General features: G+C 61.1%; 2 protein-coding genes across 2 annotated transcripts; one reads left to right on the top strand and one right to left on the bottom strand.

Moving 5' to 3' along the window:
* Positions 1 to 683: 683 nt before the first annotated feature.
* ERCC1 (ERCC excision repair 1, endonuclease non-catalytic subunit) lies at positions 684 to 12,820 on the top strand. The gene is made up of 9 exons (XM_061443814.1): positions 684 to 774; positions 2,798 to 2,932; positions 4,616 to 4,719; positions 7,214 to 7,313; positions 8,827 to 8,903; positions 9,956 to 10,055; positions 12,399 to 12,470; positions 12,569 to 12,637; positions 12,724 to 12,820. Exons 1-9 carry the CDS (start codon positions 718 to 720, stop codon positions 12,775 to 12,777), a joined length of 768 nt encoding a protein of 255 aa, XP_061299798.1. The 5' UTR covers positions 684 to 717; the 3' UTR covers positions 12,778 to 12,820.
* Positions 12,821 to 12,976: 156 nt separating this feature from the next.
* Positions 12,977 to 16,187, bottom strand: POLR1G (RNA polymerase I subunit G). The gene is made up of 3 exons (XM_061443815.1): positions 16,086 to 16,187; positions 14,537 to 14,657; positions 12,977 to 13,347 (listed from the first exon to the last, which is right to left on the bottom strand). Exons 1-3 carry the CDS (start codon positions 16,090 to 16,092, stop codon positions 12,996 to 12,998), a joined length of 480 nt encoding a protein of 159 aa, XP_061299799.1. The 5' UTR covers positions 16,093 to 16,187; the 3' UTR covers positions 12,977 to 12,995.
* Between the last annotated feature and the right edge of the window lie 675 nt (positions 16,188 to 16,862).

Genomic DNA, 16,862 nt, shown 5'->3' with positions numbered 1-16,862 from the left:
CCACGGAGGAGGCGTTTCCCCGCGCTTTAGCCCGGCCAATCAGCGTGCTCGTGGTCGCTGAATGATAGCGCCGCAGCCAATCGCTGCGTCCCGTCCCTGCGTTATTCCCGCCCCCGTGGCGGGAAAAGCGAGCCGGGCAGGGGGGTGTATCCCAGCGCTTTAACCCAGCCAATCAGCGCGGGGCTTGGCAGCGCCGTAGCCAATCGCTGAGCCCCGTCCGTGCCTTAATCCCGCCCCGTGGCGGGAAAAGCGAGCCGGGCAGGGGGGTGTATCCCAGCGCTTTAACCCAGCCAATCAGCGCGGGGCTTGGCAGCGCCGTAGCCAATCGCTGAGCCCCGTCCGTGCCTTAATCCCGCCCCGTGGCGGGAAAAGCGAGCCGGGAAGGGGGGTGTATCCCAGCGCTTTAACCCAGCCAATCAGCGCGGGGCTTGGCAGCGCCGTAGCCAATCGCTGAGCCCCGTCCCTGCCTTAATCCCGCCCCCATGGCGGGAAAAGCGAGCCGGGCAGGGGGGTGTATCCCAGCGCTTTAACCCAGCCAATCAGCGCGGGGCTTGGCAGCGCCGCAGCCAATCGCTGCGTCCCGTCCCTGCCTTAATCCCGCCCCCATGGCGGGAAAAGCGAGCCGGGCAGGGGGGTGTATCCCAGCGCTTTAACCCAGCCAATCAGCGCAGGGCTTGGCAGCGCCGTAGCCAATCGCTGAGCCCCGTCCTCGCGGTGATGGCGGCGGCCGAGGACGCGGCTCCGGTGCGGAAGGAGGGAGCCGGAGAGCGCCCGGTACCGGGACACGGGGGGGGGGGGGGGAAGAGGCGGATCCAGGAGGGAAAACCGGGATTTGGGAGGGGGGGGGGGGGATCCCGGAATCGTTGGGATGGGGGGGAGAGGGGGAATGGGGTACAGGGGTAACGGGGAGAGTGGGATAATGGGGGTACCGGGAGAGCAATGGGGGGTAATGGGGGTACCGGGAGAGCAATGGGGGGTAATGGGGGTACCGGGAGAGCAATGGGGGGGTAATGGGGGTACCGGGAGAGCAATGGGGGGTAATGGGGGTACCGGGAGAGCAATGGGGGGGTAATGGGGGTACCGGGAGAGCAATGGGGGGTAATGGGGTACCGGGAGAGCAATGGGGGGTAATGGGGGTACCGGGAGAGCAATGGGGGGTAATGGGGGTACCGGGAGAGCAATAGGGGGTAATGGGGGTACCGGGAGAGCAATGGGGGGTAATGGGGGTACCGGGAGAGCAATGGGGGGTAATGGGGGTACCGGGAGAGCAATGGGGGGTAATGGGGGTACCGGGAGAGCAATGGGGGGGTAATGGGGGTACCGGGAGAGCAATGGGGGGTAATGGGGTACCGGGAGAGCAATGGGGGGTAATGGGGTACCGGGAGAGCAATGGGGGGGTAATGGGGGTACCGGGAGAGCAATGGGGGGTAATGGGGGTACCGGGAGAGCAATGGGGGGTAATGGGGGTACCGGGAGAGCAATGGGGGGTAATGGGGTGGCAGGAGAGCAGGGTAATGGGGTACTGAGATGGTGGGGATACCAGGATAGCAGGAATGCCAGGATAGAGGGAATACCGGGATAGTGTGATAATGTGGATAGCAGGATAGAGGGAATACCAGGAGAGCATGATAATGGGGATACCAGGATAGAGGGAATACCAGGATAGCGGGAATGCCAGGACAGTGTGATGATGGGGATACCAGGATAGAGGGAATAGCAGGAGAGCAAGAAAGAGGGATAATGGGATACCCAGATACTGGGGATGCCAGGGGAGCAGGAGAGAGGGATAATGGGGATAGCAGGATCATGGGAATACCAGGACAGTGTGATAATGGGGATAGCAGGATAGCGGGAATACCAGGATAGAGGGAATACCAGGACAGTGTGGTAATGGGGATAGCAGGATAGCGGGAATACCAGGATAGAGGGGATACCAGGACAGTGTGGTAATGGGGATAGCAGGATAGCGGGAATACCAGGATAGAGGGGATACCAGGACAGTGTGATGATGGGGATAGCAGGATAATGGGGATACCAGGACAGTGTGATGATGGGGATACCACGATAGCGGGAATACCAGGATAGCAGGAATGCCAGGACAGTGTGATGATGGGGATAGCAGGATAATGGGGATACCAGGACAGTGTGATGATGGGGATACCACGATAGCGGGAATACCAGGATAGCGGGAATGCCAGGACAGTGTGGTAATGGGGATAGCAGGATAATGGGGATACCAGGATAGAGGGAATACCAGGATAGCGGGAATGCCAGGACAGTGTGATGATGGGGATAGCAGGATAATGGGGATACCAGGATAATGGGGATACCAGGACAGTGTGATAATGGGGGTAGCAGGATAATGGGGATACCAGGATAGAGGGAATACCAGGATAGAGGGGATACCAGGACAGTGTGATGATGGGGATAGCAGGATAGCGGGAATACCAGGATAGCAGGAATGCCAGGACAGTGTGATGATGGGGATAGCAGGATAATGGGGATACCAGGATAGAGGGAATACCAGGATAGAGGGGATACCAGGACAGTGTGATGATGGGGATAGCAGGATAATGGGGATACCAGGACAGTGTGATGATGGGGATAGCAGGATAACGGGGATACCAGGAGCGCAAGAAAGAGGGATAATGGATACCCAGACACTGGGGATGCCAGGGGGGCAGGAGCGAGGGATCCTGGGGATATGAGGTTAATGGGACCCCAGGAGTGAGGGCTAACGGGGATCAAAGGACAATGGGGATCGTGGGGTGTCCGGAGCTCACCCCCCCCCCGTCAGGTCCCGTCGGTGCCACCGGATCCCAAGGAGCAGGAACCGGAGCCGGGGGGGGCAGCACCGGGGGGGGGGATCCCCGGGGCCGCCCCCCCCCAAGCCCGGCCCCGGAGCAGCAGCATCATGGTCAGCCCACGGCAGGTGAGCCCCAGAGCTGCACTCCCATTGGCTGGGAGCCCCCAGGCTGCCCTCCCATTGGCTGGGATCTACCTAGAGCTGCCCTCCCACTGGCTTGCAGCTGCTGCAGCTGCCCTCCCATTGACTGGGATCTGCACAGAGCTGCCCTCCCATTGGCTGGGATCTACACAGAGCTGCCCTCCCATTGGCTGGGAGCCCCCAGGCTGCCCTCCCATTGCCTGGGATCTGCAGACCTGCTCTCTCATTGGCTGGGATCTGCACAGGTGTGCCCTCCCATTGGCTGGGAGCCCCCAGGCTGCCCTCCCATTGGCTGAGGTCTACCCAGGCCTGCCCTCCCATTGGCTTGGACCTGCTGCAGCTGCCCTCCCATTGACTGGGATCTGTACAGAGCTGCCCTCTCATTGGCTGGGATCTACCTAGAGCTGCTCTCCCATTGGATGGGAGCCCCCAGGCTGCCCTCCCATTGCCTGGGATCTACCCAGACTTGCCCTCCCATTGGCTGGGATCTACCTAGAGCTGCCCTCCCATTGGCTGGGAGCCCCCAGGCTGCCCTCCCATTGGCTGGGATCTGCACAGAGCTGCCCTCCCATTGGCTTGGAGCTGCTGCAGCTGCCCTCCCATTGGCTGCGATCTACCTAGATCTGCCCTCCCATTGGCTGGGAGGTGCTGCAGGTGCCCTCTCATTGCCTGGGATCTACCCAGACCTGCCCTCCCACTGGCTGGTATCTACCTAGAGCTGCCCTCCCATTGGCTGGGAACCCCCAGGCTGCCCTCCCATTGGCTGGGGTCTACACAGAGCCACCCTCCCATTGGCTTGGATCTGCTGCAGCTGCCCTCCCATTGACTGGGATCTGCACAGAGCTGCCCTCCCATTGGCTGGGATCTACCTAGAGCTGCCCTCCCATTGGCTTGGATCTGCTGCAGCTGCCCTCCCATTGACTGGGATCTGCACAGAGCTGCCCTCCCATTGGCTGGGATCTACTTAGAGCTGCCCTCCCATTGGCTTGGAGCTGCTGCAGCTGCCCTCCCATTGGCTGAGATCTACCTAGAGCTGCCCTCCCATTGGCTTGGAGCTGCTGCAGCTGCCCTCCCATTGACTGGGATCTGCACAGAGCTGCCCTGCCATTGGCTGGGAGGTGCTGCAGGTGCCCTCTCATTGCCTGGGATCTACCCAGACCTGCCTTCCCATTGGCTAGGATCTACCTAGATCTGCCCTCCCATTGGCTGGGAGGTGCTGCAGGTGCCCTCTCATTTCCTGGGATGTACCCAGACCTGCCTTCCCATTGGCTGGTATCTACCTCGAGCTGCCCTCCCATTGGCTGGGATCTGCACAGAGCTGCCCTCCCATTGGCTGGATCCCCCAGACCTGCACTCCCATTGGCTGGGAGCCTCCAGAGTTCCCCCTCCCATTGGCTGAGATCTACCTAGAGCTGCCCTCCCACTGGCTGGGATATGCCCCCCCGCCTCCTACCTTCCTCTCCCATTGGCTCGCAGACTCTTCCTCCCATTGGCTGGGAGCTGACACCCACCCACGTGCCTCCTCCCATTGGCTGAAATCCCGCCCAGCCGCCTCCTCCCATTGGCTGGCGCCAGGATCCCTCCCCTAAGCCCATCGGGAGGGATCTGTCCCTGCTGCTGTGGGGCAGGGGGGGCACTTGGGGACCCCCAACCATTGCCCCCCCCCAGCGAGGGAACCCGGTGCTGCGCTTCATCCGCAACGTCCCATGGGAGTACGGGGACGTCGTCGCCGACTACGTCCTGGGGCAGAGCTCCTGCGCCCTCTTCCTCAGGTGACGGGGCTCAGGGGGTGTCAGTGGGTGGCAATGGGTGTGCAATGGGTGTCAGTGGGTGTCCCATGGGTGTCAATGGATGTCCAATGTTTGTTAATGGGTGTCAATGGGTGTCCCATGGGTGTCAATGGGTGTCCCATGGGTGTTAATGGCTGTCAATGGGTGTCCCATGGGTGTCAATGGATGTCCCATGGGTGTCAATGGGTGTCCCGTGGGTGTTAATAGGTGTCCCATGGGTGTCAGTGGGTGTCCCATGGGTGTCAATGGGTGTCAATGGGTGTCCCATGGGTGTTAATGGGTGTCCCGTGGGTGTTAATAGGTGTCCCATGGGTGTCAGTGGGTGTCCCATGGGTGTCAATGGGTGTCCCATGGGTGTCAGTGGGTGTCCCATGGGTGTCAATGGGTGTCCCATGGGTGTCAATGGATGTCCAATGTTTGTTAATGGGTGTTAATGGGTGTCCCATGGGTGTCAATGGGTGTCCCATGGGTGTCAGTGGATGTCCCATGGGTGTCAATGGGTGTCCCATGGGTGTCAATGGATGTCCAATGTTTGTTAATGGGTGTTAATGGGTGTCCCATGGGTGTCAATGGGTGTCCCGCGGGTGTTCATAGGTGTCAATGGGTGTCAGTGGGTGTCCCATGGGTGTCAATGGGTGTCCCATGGATGTCAGTGGGTGTCCCATGGGTGTCATTTGTGTCCCATGGGTGTCAATGGGTGTCCCATGGGTGTTAGTGGCTGTCAATAGGTGTCCCATGGGTGTCAGTGGGTGTCCCATGGGTGTCAATGGGTGTCCCATGGGTGTCAGTGGATGTCCCATGGGTGTCAGTGGGTGTCCCATTGGTGTCAGTGGGTGTCCCATGGGTGTCATTTGTGTCCCATGGGTGTCATTTGTGTCCCATGGGTGTCAATGGGTGTCCCATGGGTGTTAATGGCTGTCAATAGGTGTCCCATGGGTGTCAATGGGTGTCCCATGGGTGTCAGTGGGTGTCCAATGGGTGTTAATGGGTGTCCAGTGGGTGTCAGTGGGTGTCCCATGGGTGTCAGTGGGTGTCCAATGGGTGTCCCATGGGTGTCAATGCGTGTCCCATGGGTGTCCCATGGGTGTCAGTGGGTGTCCAATGGGTGTCCCGTGGGTGTAATTTGTGTCCCATGGGTGTTAATGGGTGTCAATGGGTGTCCCATGGGTGTCAGTGGGTGTCAATGGGTGTCCCATGGGTGTCAATGGGTGTCCCATAGGTGTCATTTGTGTCCCATGGGTGTCCCATGGGTGTCCCATGAGTGTTAATGGGTGTCCCATAGGTGTCAATGGGTGTCCTATGGGTGTCAATGGGTTTCCCATGGGTGTTAATGGGTGTCCCATGGGTGCCAGTAGGTGTCAGTGGGTGTCAATGGGTGTCCCATGGGTGTCAATGGGTGTCCTGTGGGTGTCAATGAGTATCAGTGGGTGTCAATGGGTGTCCTATGGGTGTCCCACAGGTGCCAGTGGGTGTCAATGGGTGTCCTATGGGTGTCCCACAGGTGCCAGTGAGTGTCAATGGGTGTTCCATGGGTGTCCCATGGGTGCCAGTGGGTGTCAATGCCTGTGCCAAGGATGTCTAATATTTGTCAATGGGTGTCCTATGGGTGTTAATGGGTATCCCGTGGGTGTCCAATGGGTGTCCCATGTGTGTCCCATAGGTGTCAACGGGTATCAGAGGGTCTCAATGGGTGTCAGTGGGTATCAGTGGGTGTCAATAGCTATCCTACGGGTGTCAGTGGGTGTCTGTGGGTGTCAGTGGGTGTCCTATGGGTGTCGCATGGGTGTCCCATGAGTGCCCATGAGTATCAGTGGGTGTCAGTGGGTGTCCCGTGGGTGCCAGTGGGTGTCCCCTGGGTGTCAGTGAGTATCCATTGGTATCAATGGGTGTTAATGTCTGCTGATGGTTGTCAATGGGTGTCAGTGGGTGCCAGTGGGTGTCAATGGGTATCAGTAGGTGCCACTGGGTGTCAGTGGGTATCAACGGGTGTAAATGGGTATCAATGGGTGCCAGTGGGTGTTGGTGGGTGTTCAGGGGGTATCAATGGGTGTAAATGGGTATCAATGGGTGTCAGTGGGTGTCAATGGGTATCATCGGGTACCAATGGGTGCCAATGGGTACCAATGGGTGTAAATGGGTATCAATGGGTGTCAGTGGGTGTCAATGGGTATCATCGGGTGCCAATGGGTACCAATGGGTGATGGTGGGTGTCAATGGGTGCCAGTGGGTACCAATGGGTGTAAATGGGTATCAATGGGTGTCAGTGGGTATCATCGGGTACCAATGGGTGCCAATGGGTACCAATGGGTGTAAATGGGTATCAATGGGTGTCAGTGGGTATCATCGGGTACCAATGGGTACCAATGGGTGTCGGTGGGTACCAATGGGTGCCAATGGGTACCAATGGGTGTCGGTGGGTACCAATGGGTACCAATGGGTGCCAATGGGTACCAATGGGTGTCTCTGGGTGCCCCAGCCTGCGCTACCACCACCTTCACCCCGATTACATCCATCAGCGCCTGCGGGAGCTGGGCAGGGGCTTCGTGCTGCGGGTGCTGCTGCTGCAGGTGGACGTGGTGAGAGCAGAGAGCCCCGTCCCGGGGTGCCAGCATCCCATGGGGCCTTATCCCATACATCCCTTATCCCATACATCCCATATCCCATACATCCCTTATCCCATACATCCCTTATCCCATACATCCCATATCCCATACATCCCTTATCCCATACATCCCTTATCCCATACATCCCTTATCCCATACATCCCATATCCCATACATCCCTTATCCCATACATCCCATATCCCATACATCCCTTATCCCATACATCCCATATCCCATACATCCCTTATCCCATACATCCCTTATCCCATACATCCCTTATCCCATACATCCCATATCCCATGGGCCCCTTATCCCATACATCCCATATCCCATGGGGCCTTATCCCATACATCCCATATCCCATGGGCCCCTTATCCCATACATCCCATATCCCATGGGGCCTTATCCCATACATCCCATATCCCATGGGGCCTTATCCCATACATCCCATATATCCTTTATCCCATACATCCCATATCCCATGGGGCCTTATCCCATACATCCCATATCCCATGGGCCCCTTATCCCATACATCCCTTATCCCATACATCCCATATCCCATGGGGCCTTATCCCATACATCCCATATCCCATGGGGCCTTATCCCATACATCCCATATATCCCTTATCCCATACATCCCATATCCCATGGGGCCTTATCCCATACATCCCATATCCCATGGGCCCCTTATCCCATACATCCCATATATCCCTTATCCCATACATCCCATATCCCATAGGCCCCTTATCCCATACGCCCCTTATCCCATACATCCCTTATCCCATGCATCCCTTATCCCATGGGCCCCTTATCCCATACATCCCTTATCCCATACATCCCTTATCCCATGCATCCCTTATCCCATGGGCCCCTTATCCCATACATCCCTTATCCCATACATCCCTTATCCCATGCATCCCTTATCCTATGGGCCCCTTATCCCATGGGCCCCTTATCCCATGGGCCCCTTATCCCATGGGCCCCTTATCCCATACACCCCTTATCCCATGGGCCCCTTATCCCATGGGCCCCTTATCCCATACATCCCTTATCCCATGGGCCCCTTATCCCATACATCCCATATCCCATGGGTCCCTTATCCCATACATCCCTTATCCCATGGGCCCCTTATCCCATACATCCCTTATCCCATACATCCCTTATCCCATACATCCCATATCCCATACATCCCTTATCCCATACATCCCTTATCCCATACATCCCATATCCCATACATCCCTTATCCCATGTACCCCTTATCCCATACATCCCATATCCCATATCCTATACATCCCTTATCCCATGTACCCCTTATCCCATACATCCCTTACCCCATACATCCCTTATCCCATGGGCCCCTTATCCCATGTACCCTTATCCCTGTATCTCTGTATCCCTTATCCCTCTATCCCATGTATCCCTCTATCCCTGTACCCCTTATCCCTCATCCCTCACCCCACATCTCCCCCTCTCCCTATGGCCACAGAAGGATCCCCAGCGAGCTCTGAAGGACCTGGCCAAGATTTGTGTCCTGAGCGACTGCACGCTCCTGCTGGCCTGGAGGTACGGGGGGGACCCCACTGTCACCTATGGGGGGACCCCACTGTCACCTATGGGGGGACCCCATTGTCACCTATGGGGGGTGACCCCACTGTCACCTATGGGGGGACCCCATTGTCACCTATGGACACCCCACTGTCACCTATGGGGGTGACCCCACTGTCACCTATGGGGGGGACCCCATTGTCACCTATGGACACCCCATTGTCACCTATGGACACCCCACTGTCACCTATGGGGGTGACCCCACTGTCACCTATGGGGGGGACCCCATTGTCACCTATGGACACCCCACTGTCACCTGTGAGGGTGACCCCATTGTCACCTCTGGGGGGGAACCCCACTGTCACCTATGGACACCCCATTGTCACCTATGGGGGGGACCCCATTGTTACCTATGGGGGGGACGCCATTGTCACCTCTGGGGGGGGACCTCACTGTCACCTATGGGGGTGACCCCATTGTCACCTCTGGGGGGGAACCCCACTGTCACCTATGGACAACCCATTGTCACCTATGGGGGGGGACACCATTGTTACCTATGGGGGGGACGCCATTGTCACCTCTGGGGGGGGACCTCACTGTCACCTATGGACACCCCATTGTCACCTATGGGGGGTGGACCCCATTGTCACCTATGGGGGGGACCCCACTGTCATCTATGGGCGGGGACCCCACTGTCACCTATGGACACCCCATTGTCACCTATGGGGGGGGACCCCATTGTCACCTATGGGCACCCCATTGTCACCTATGGGAGGGACCCCATTGTCACCTATGGACACCCCATTGTCACCCATGGACACCCCACTGTCACCCATGGGGGACCCCATTATCACCTATGGGGGGGGTACCCCATTGTCACCTATGGACACCCCATTGTCACCTATGGGTGGGGACCCCATTGTCACCCATGGACATCCCACTGTCACCCATGGACACCCCACTGTCACCCATGGCCACCCCATTGTCACCTATGGGGGAGACCCCATTGTCTCTATGGGGGGGGACCCCCTGTCAGCCATGGGGACCCCATGGGCCCCTCTGTGCCCCAGCCCCGAGGAGGCCGCCCGGTACCTGGAGACCTACAAAGCCTTCGAGCAGAAGCCCCCGGACCTGCTGCGGGAGCGCCTGGACCACGGCTTCCTGCCCCGGGTGAGCACGGAGCCCATCGGGGTGACAGTGACCCCATGGGGGTGCCATTGATCCCAATGGGGTGCCAGTGACCCCATGGGGGTGCCATTGATCCCAATGGGGTGACAGTGACCCCATCGGGGTGACATTGATCCCATCGGGGTGCCATTGATCCTATTGGGGTGCCATTGATCCCAATGGGGTGCCAGTGACCCCATCGGGGTGACAGTGACCCCATCGGGGTGACAGTGACCCCATCGGGGTGCCATTGATCCTATTGGGGTGTCAGTGACCCCATCGGGGTGTCATTGATCCCAGTGGGGTGCCATTGACCCCATCGGGGTGTCATTGATCCTATTGGGGTGCCATTGACCCCATCGGGGTGCCATTGATCCTATTGGGGTGCCATTGACCCCATCGGGGTGTCATTGATCCTATTGGGGTGCCATTGATCCTATTGGGGTGCCATTGACCCCATCGGGGTGACAGTGACCCCATCGGGGTGTCATTGATCCTATTGGGGTGCCATTGATCCCAATGGGATGACAGTGACCCCATCGGGGTGCCATTGATCCCATCGGGGTGCCATTGATCCCAATGGGGTGCCAGTGACCCCATCGGGGTGCCATTGATCCTATTGGGGTGCCATTGATCCCAATGGGGTGCCAGTGGCCCCATTGGGGTGCCAGTGACCCCATCGGGGTGTCATTGATCCCATCGGGGAGCCATTGATCCCATCGGGGGGCCATTGGCCCCATCGGGGTGTCATTGATCCTATTGGGGTGCCAGTGACCCCATCGGGGTGTCATTGATCCCATCGGGGAGCCATTGATCCCATCGGGGGGCCATTGACCGCATCGGGGTGCCATGGATCCTAATGGGGGTGCCATTGATCCCATTGGGGTGCCATTGATCCCAAGGGGGTGCCATTGACCCCAATGGGGTGCCTTTGATCCCATCGGGGTGCCAGTGACCCCATCGGGGTGTCGTTGATCCCATCAGGGAGCCATTGATCCCATCGGGGGGCCATTGACCCCATCAGGGTGCCAGTGACCCCATCGAGGTGCCATTGAGCCCATGGGGGTGTCATTGATCCCATCGGGGAGCCATTGATCCCATCGGGGTGCCAGTGACTGTATTGGGGTGCCAGTGACTGTATTGGGGTGCCAGTGACCCCAGCGGGGTGTCATTGATCCCATTGGGGAGCCATTGATTCCATCGAGGGGCCATTGACCCCATCGGCGTGCCATGGATCCTAATGGGGGTGCCATTGACCCCATGGGGGTGCCATTGATCCCAATGGGGTGCCATTGATCCCATCAGGGTGCCATTGACCCCATGGGGGTGCCATTGATCCCAATGGGGTGCCATTGATCCCATCGGGGTGCCATTGATCCCAAGGGGGTGCCATTGACCCCATGGGGGTGTCATTGATCCCATCGGGGTGCCATTGAGCCCATTGGGGTGCCATTGAACCCATCGGGGTAGCCATTGACCCCATCGGGGGTGCCATTGATCCCAATGGGGTGCCATTGAACCCATTGGGGGATCCATTGATCCCAAGGGGGTGCCATTGACCCCATCGGGGTGCCATTGATCCCAATGGGGGTGCCATTGACCCCATCGGGGGTGCCATTGATCCCAAGGGGGTGCCATTGAACCCATTGCGGGATCCATTGATCTCAATGGGGGGGTCCCATTGATCCTAATGGGGGATCCCATTGACCCCACTGATCCCAATGTGGGGTCCCATTGACCCCAATGGGGTGATCCCATTGATCCTAACGGAGGGGTCCCATTGACCCCAATGGGGGATCCCATTAAACCCACTGATCCCAATGCGGGGTCCCATTGATCCCAATGGAAGTCCCGTTGACCCCATTGATACCAATGGGGGATCCCATTGACCCCAATGGGGGTTCCATTGACCCCATTGATCCTAATGGGGGGGTCCCATTGACCCCAATGTGGGGGTCCTATTGACCCCAGTGTGGGGTTCCATTGATCCCAATGGGGGGTCCCATTGATCCCATTTACCCCAATGTGGGGGTCCCTTTGACCCCAATGGAGGCATCCCATTGCCCCACCAACACCAGTGTGGGGGTCTCATCACCCCCAATGGGGGGGTACCATTGCCCCCAGTGTGTGGGTCCCCTCACCCCATTGACCCAATGTGGGGGTCCCATTGACCTCAATGTGTGTGTCCCATCACCCCCAGTGTGGGGGTTCCATCACCCCATTGATCCCAGTGTGCGGGTCCCATTGACTCCAATGTGGGGGCCCCATCGATCCCATTGTGAGGGTCCCACTGCCCCACTGTGGGGGTCCCCTCACCCCCTATGTGTGGGTCCCTTTGCCCCCCAGATGAGCGACTGCTTGACCAGCATCAGGGCAGTGAACAGGACGGATGCCCTGAGCCTGCTCAGCACCTTTGGGGTGAGTCCTGATGACCCCCCCCCCCCCTCCATGGGGCACAGTGGGGCTGGGGGGCACAGCCCTGACCCCCCCCATGTGCCCCCTATGTCCCCCCCCAGTCACTTGCAGCAATGGCGGCCGCCACCAAGGAGGATTTATCCCTTTGTCCCGGTGTGGGGCCCCAAAAGGTGAGGTGGGGGCTATGGGGGGACACACACACACACACGGTGTCCCCCATTGTCCTCTCATGGGCCCCCCATGTCCCCCCCCATAGGCCAAGCGCCTCTTTGATGTCCTGCATGAGCCCTTCCTGCAGACCCCCAAGTGAGCGCCGACCCCGATCCATAATAAAATGGGCTTTATCCATGGAATGGCTTCAAAAGGGGGGCACAATGGGGGTTATGGGGGGCTATGGGGGTAATGGGGCAATGGGGGTAATAGGACAATGGGGGTAATGGGGCAATGGGTGCTATGGGGCAATGGGGGTAATGGGGGCTATGGGGCAATGGGGGCTATGGGGTAATGGGGGCTATGGGGCCATGGGGGTCACCCCACTGCCTCCTCCTTGTGCTTCCCCCTCGTGCCCACCGGGGGGCTCCCCTCGGGGGGCTCCTCCATCGCCTCCTTCTTCCTCTTCTTCTTCTTCTTCCTCCGGGTTTGGGGGGGCTCCGGGGGGGTCCCGAAGCTGCGGGTGATGGAGAGGAGCCCGCGGAGGGGGGGGGCGCAGCCCAAGGAGCCGCTTGGGGCCATGGGGGACAGGAGGAGGAGACCCCCGGCCCCCCCCGGCGCCCCCCGCGCCCCATAGACGCAATGGGCGCCGTCGTCCTCAGCAGCGCCCCCGTGCGGCAGGGGCTGGAGCTGCACGGAGTGGTCCAGGGGCACGGAGCATCCCTCCAGGCTGGGGGGGGAAATGGCGCTGCTGCACCCCCACATAGCGCTGACACCGCCACCATGCCCCCCAGTGCTCTGTGCCCCCCCAGTGCTCTCTGTGCCCCCCAATGTTCTGTGCCCCCCCCATGCCCCCCAATGCTCTCTGTGCCCCCCAATGCTGTGCCCCCCCCATGCCCCCCAATGCTCTTTGTGCCCCCCCAATGCTCTGTGCCCCCCCCATGCACCCCCAATGCTCTCTGTGCCCCCTCATGCCTCCAATGCTCTCTGTGCCCCCCATGCCCCCCAATGCTCTGTGCCCCCCCAATGCTCTGTGCCCCCCCATGCACCCCCAATGCTCTGTGCCCCCCAATACTCTGTGCCCCCCATGCCCTGTGTTCCCCCCCCATGCAACCCCAATGCTCTGTGCCCCCCCAATGCTCTGTCTGCCCCCCCCATGTCCCCCAATGCTCTCTGTGCCCCCCCATGCCCCCCAAAGCTCTCTGCCCCCCCATGCCCCCCAGTGCTCTCTGTGCCCCCCCATGCCCCCCAATGCTCTGTGCCCCCCCAATGCTCTGTCTGCCCCCCCCATGTCCCCCAATGCTCTCTGTGCCCCCCCATGCCCCCCAAAGCTCTCTGCCCCCCCATGCCCCCCAGTGCTCTCTGTGCCCCCCCATGCCCCCCAATGCTCTGTGCCCCCCCAATGCTCTGTCTGCCCCCCCCATGTCCACCAATGCTCTCTGTGCCCCCCCATGCCCCCCAAAGCTCTCTGCCCCCCCATGCCCCCCAATGCTCTCTGTGCCCCCCCAATGCTCTGTGCCCCCCATGTCCCCCCATGCCCCCAATGCTCCCTGTGCCCCCCAATGCTCTCTGTGCCCCCCCATGCCCCCCAATGCTCTGTGCCCCCCCCATGCAACCCCAATGCTCTGTGCCCCCCCAATGCTCTGTGCCCCCCCATGCCCCCCAATGCTCTGTGCCCCCCCCATGCAACCCCAATGCTCTGTGCCCCCCGTGCCCCCCAATGCTCTGTGCCCCCCCCAATGCTCTGTGCCCCCCCAATGCCCCCCAATGCTCTGTGCCCCCCCCATGCAACCCCAATGCTCTGTGCCCCCCGTGCCCCCCAATGCTCTGTGCCCCCCCCAATGCTCTGTGCCCCCCCAATGCCCCCCAATGCTCTCTGTGCCCCCCATGCCCTGTGTGTGCCCCCCCCCCGCTCTGACCTCTCCGGGTGGAAGTCGGGGGGGGCCCGGATCAGCCACAGCTCGGGGGCGGCCCCGGCCAAGGAGGGGCCCGGGGGGGGCGCGGCCTCGAACTCGGGGGGGCACTGGAACCGCACCGGGCCTGGGGGGGGACGGGGGGGGCACTTAGGGCATGGGCACTTGGGCCCCCCATATCCTCCTGTGACCCCCCCATGTCCCTATGGAGCCCCCCATATCCCCTGTACCCCCCCATATCCCCTGTGCCCCCCCACGTCCCTATGGACCCCCCATATCCCCTGTCCACCCCCACATCCCTATAGACCCCCCCCATATCCCCTGTACCCCCCCATATCCCCTGTGCCCCCAACATGTCCCCTGTCCCCCATGTCCCTATGGGCCCCCCATATCCCCTGTGCCCCCCCCATCCCCTGTACCCCCCCCACGTCCCTATGGCCCCCCCCATATCCCCTGTGCCCCCCCATGTCCCTATAAACCCCCTCATGTCCCTATGGGCCCCCCCATATCCCCTGTGCCCCCCCATGTCCCTATAAACCCCCTCATGTCCCTATGGGCCCCCCCATATCCCCTGTACCCCCCCATATCCCCTGTGCCCCCCCACACGTCCCTATGGGCCCCCCCATATCCCCTGTGCCCCCCCATGTCCCTATAAACCCCTCCATGTCCCTATGGACCCCCCCATATCCCCTGTACCCCCCACACGTCCCTATGGGCCCCCCCATATCCCCTGTGAACCCCCATATCCCCTGTACCCCCCCCATGTCCCTATGGGCCCCCCCATATCCCCTGTGCCCCCCCCATGTCCCTATGGACCCCCCCATATCCCCTGTGCCCCCCCCATGTCCCTATGGACCCCCCCATATCCCCTGTGCCCCCCCCATGTCCCTATAAACCCCTCCATGTCCCTATGGACCCCCCCATATCCCCTGTACCCCCCACACGTCCCTATGGGCCCCCCCATATCCCCTGTGAACCCCCATATCCCCTGTACCCCCCCCATGTCCCTATGGGCCCCCCCATATCCCCTGTACCCCCCCCATGTCCCTATGGACCCCCCCATATCCCCTGTGCCCCCCCCATGTCCCTATGGACCCCCCCATATCCCCTGTGCCCCCCCCACGTCCCTATGGGCCCCCCATATCCCCTGTGCCCCCCCATATCCCCTGTGCCCCCCCACGTCCCTATGGACCCCCCATATCCCCTGTCCACCCCCACATCCCTATAGACCCCCCCATATCCCCTGTGCCCCCCCCATGTCCCCTGTGCCCCCAACATGTCCCCTGTCCCCCATGTCCCTATGGGCCCCCCCATATCCCCTGTACCCCCCCATATCCCCTGTACCCCCCCACACGTCCCTATGGACCCCCCTATATCCCCTGTGCCCCCCCCATGTCCCCTGTCCCCCATGTCCCTATGGGCCCCCCCCATATCGCCTGTACCCCCACACGTCCCTATGACCCCCCCCATATCCCCTGTGCCCCCCCATGTCCCTATGGACCCCCCCCATATCCCCTGTGCCCCCCCCGTGCCCCATTTCCCCCCCCCCACTCACCCTCCATGTGCTCCTCTGGCCCCGCGTAGCCCCGCCCCTTTCCGGACTCTCCCACCCAGCGCTGCCCCGCCCCTTTCCCCCCCCTCCCCTCGCGGCCCTTGGTACGCTCCGCGGGTTGGGGGGCGTGGCCACCTCTTAGCCACACCCACCGTGGGCGTGGCCTGGGCGGTGGCGGCCGCGTTTAAAGGCACAGGCACCCCCCCGCCCGCTCCGCTCCGCTCCCGCACCCTGGGGCGCAGGGCGCGGCCCCCCCCGCTCCGCGCCTCCCCCGCGTGATCCAGAGCTCTGGAATTGGGCGGAGGGGACGCGGGCGCGGCTCCGGCACCGACCCCCAGGTGGGAAACGGGGAGCGGGGGAGCCTTTGGGTGCCCCTGGTCCGGTTTGGGTGAGGGGGGGGTGCGGGGGAGCCTTTGGGTGCCCCTGGTCCGGTTTGGGTGCGGGGGGGGGGGTGCGGGGGAGCCTTTGGGTGCCCCTGGTCCGGTTCGGGTGCGGGGGGGGGGGGTGCGGGGGAGCCTTTGGGTGCCCCTGGTCCGGTTTGGGTGAGGGGGGGGTGCGGGGGAGCCTTTGGGTGCCCCTGGTCCGGTTTGGGTGAGGGGGGGGTGCGGGGGAGCCTTTGGGTGCCCCTGGTCCGGTTTGGGTGAGGGGGGGGTGCGGGAGCAACTTTGGGTGCCTGGGTCCGGTTCTGGTGCGGGAGAGCCTTTGGGTGCCCGGGTTCGGGTGCGGGGGTGGGACGGGAGCAACTTTGGGTGCCCTTGGTCCGGTTCGGGTGCGGAGACC

The sequence above is a fragment of the Pezoporus flaviventris genome, unplaced genomic scaffold (genome assembly GCF_033815535.1).
Source record: "Pezoporus flaviventris isolate CSIRO_AGI_PZ_B2104156 unplaced genomic scaffold, CSIRO_AGI_Pfla_v1 ptg000532l, whole genome shotgun sequence".
Taxonomy (NCBI): Eukaryota; Metazoa; Chordata; class Aves; order Psittaciformes; family Psittacidae; genus Pezoporus; species Pezoporus flaviventris.
Note: the sequence above shows the minus strand (reverse complement) of the source record. Positions and strands in the feature narration are given on the sequence as shown.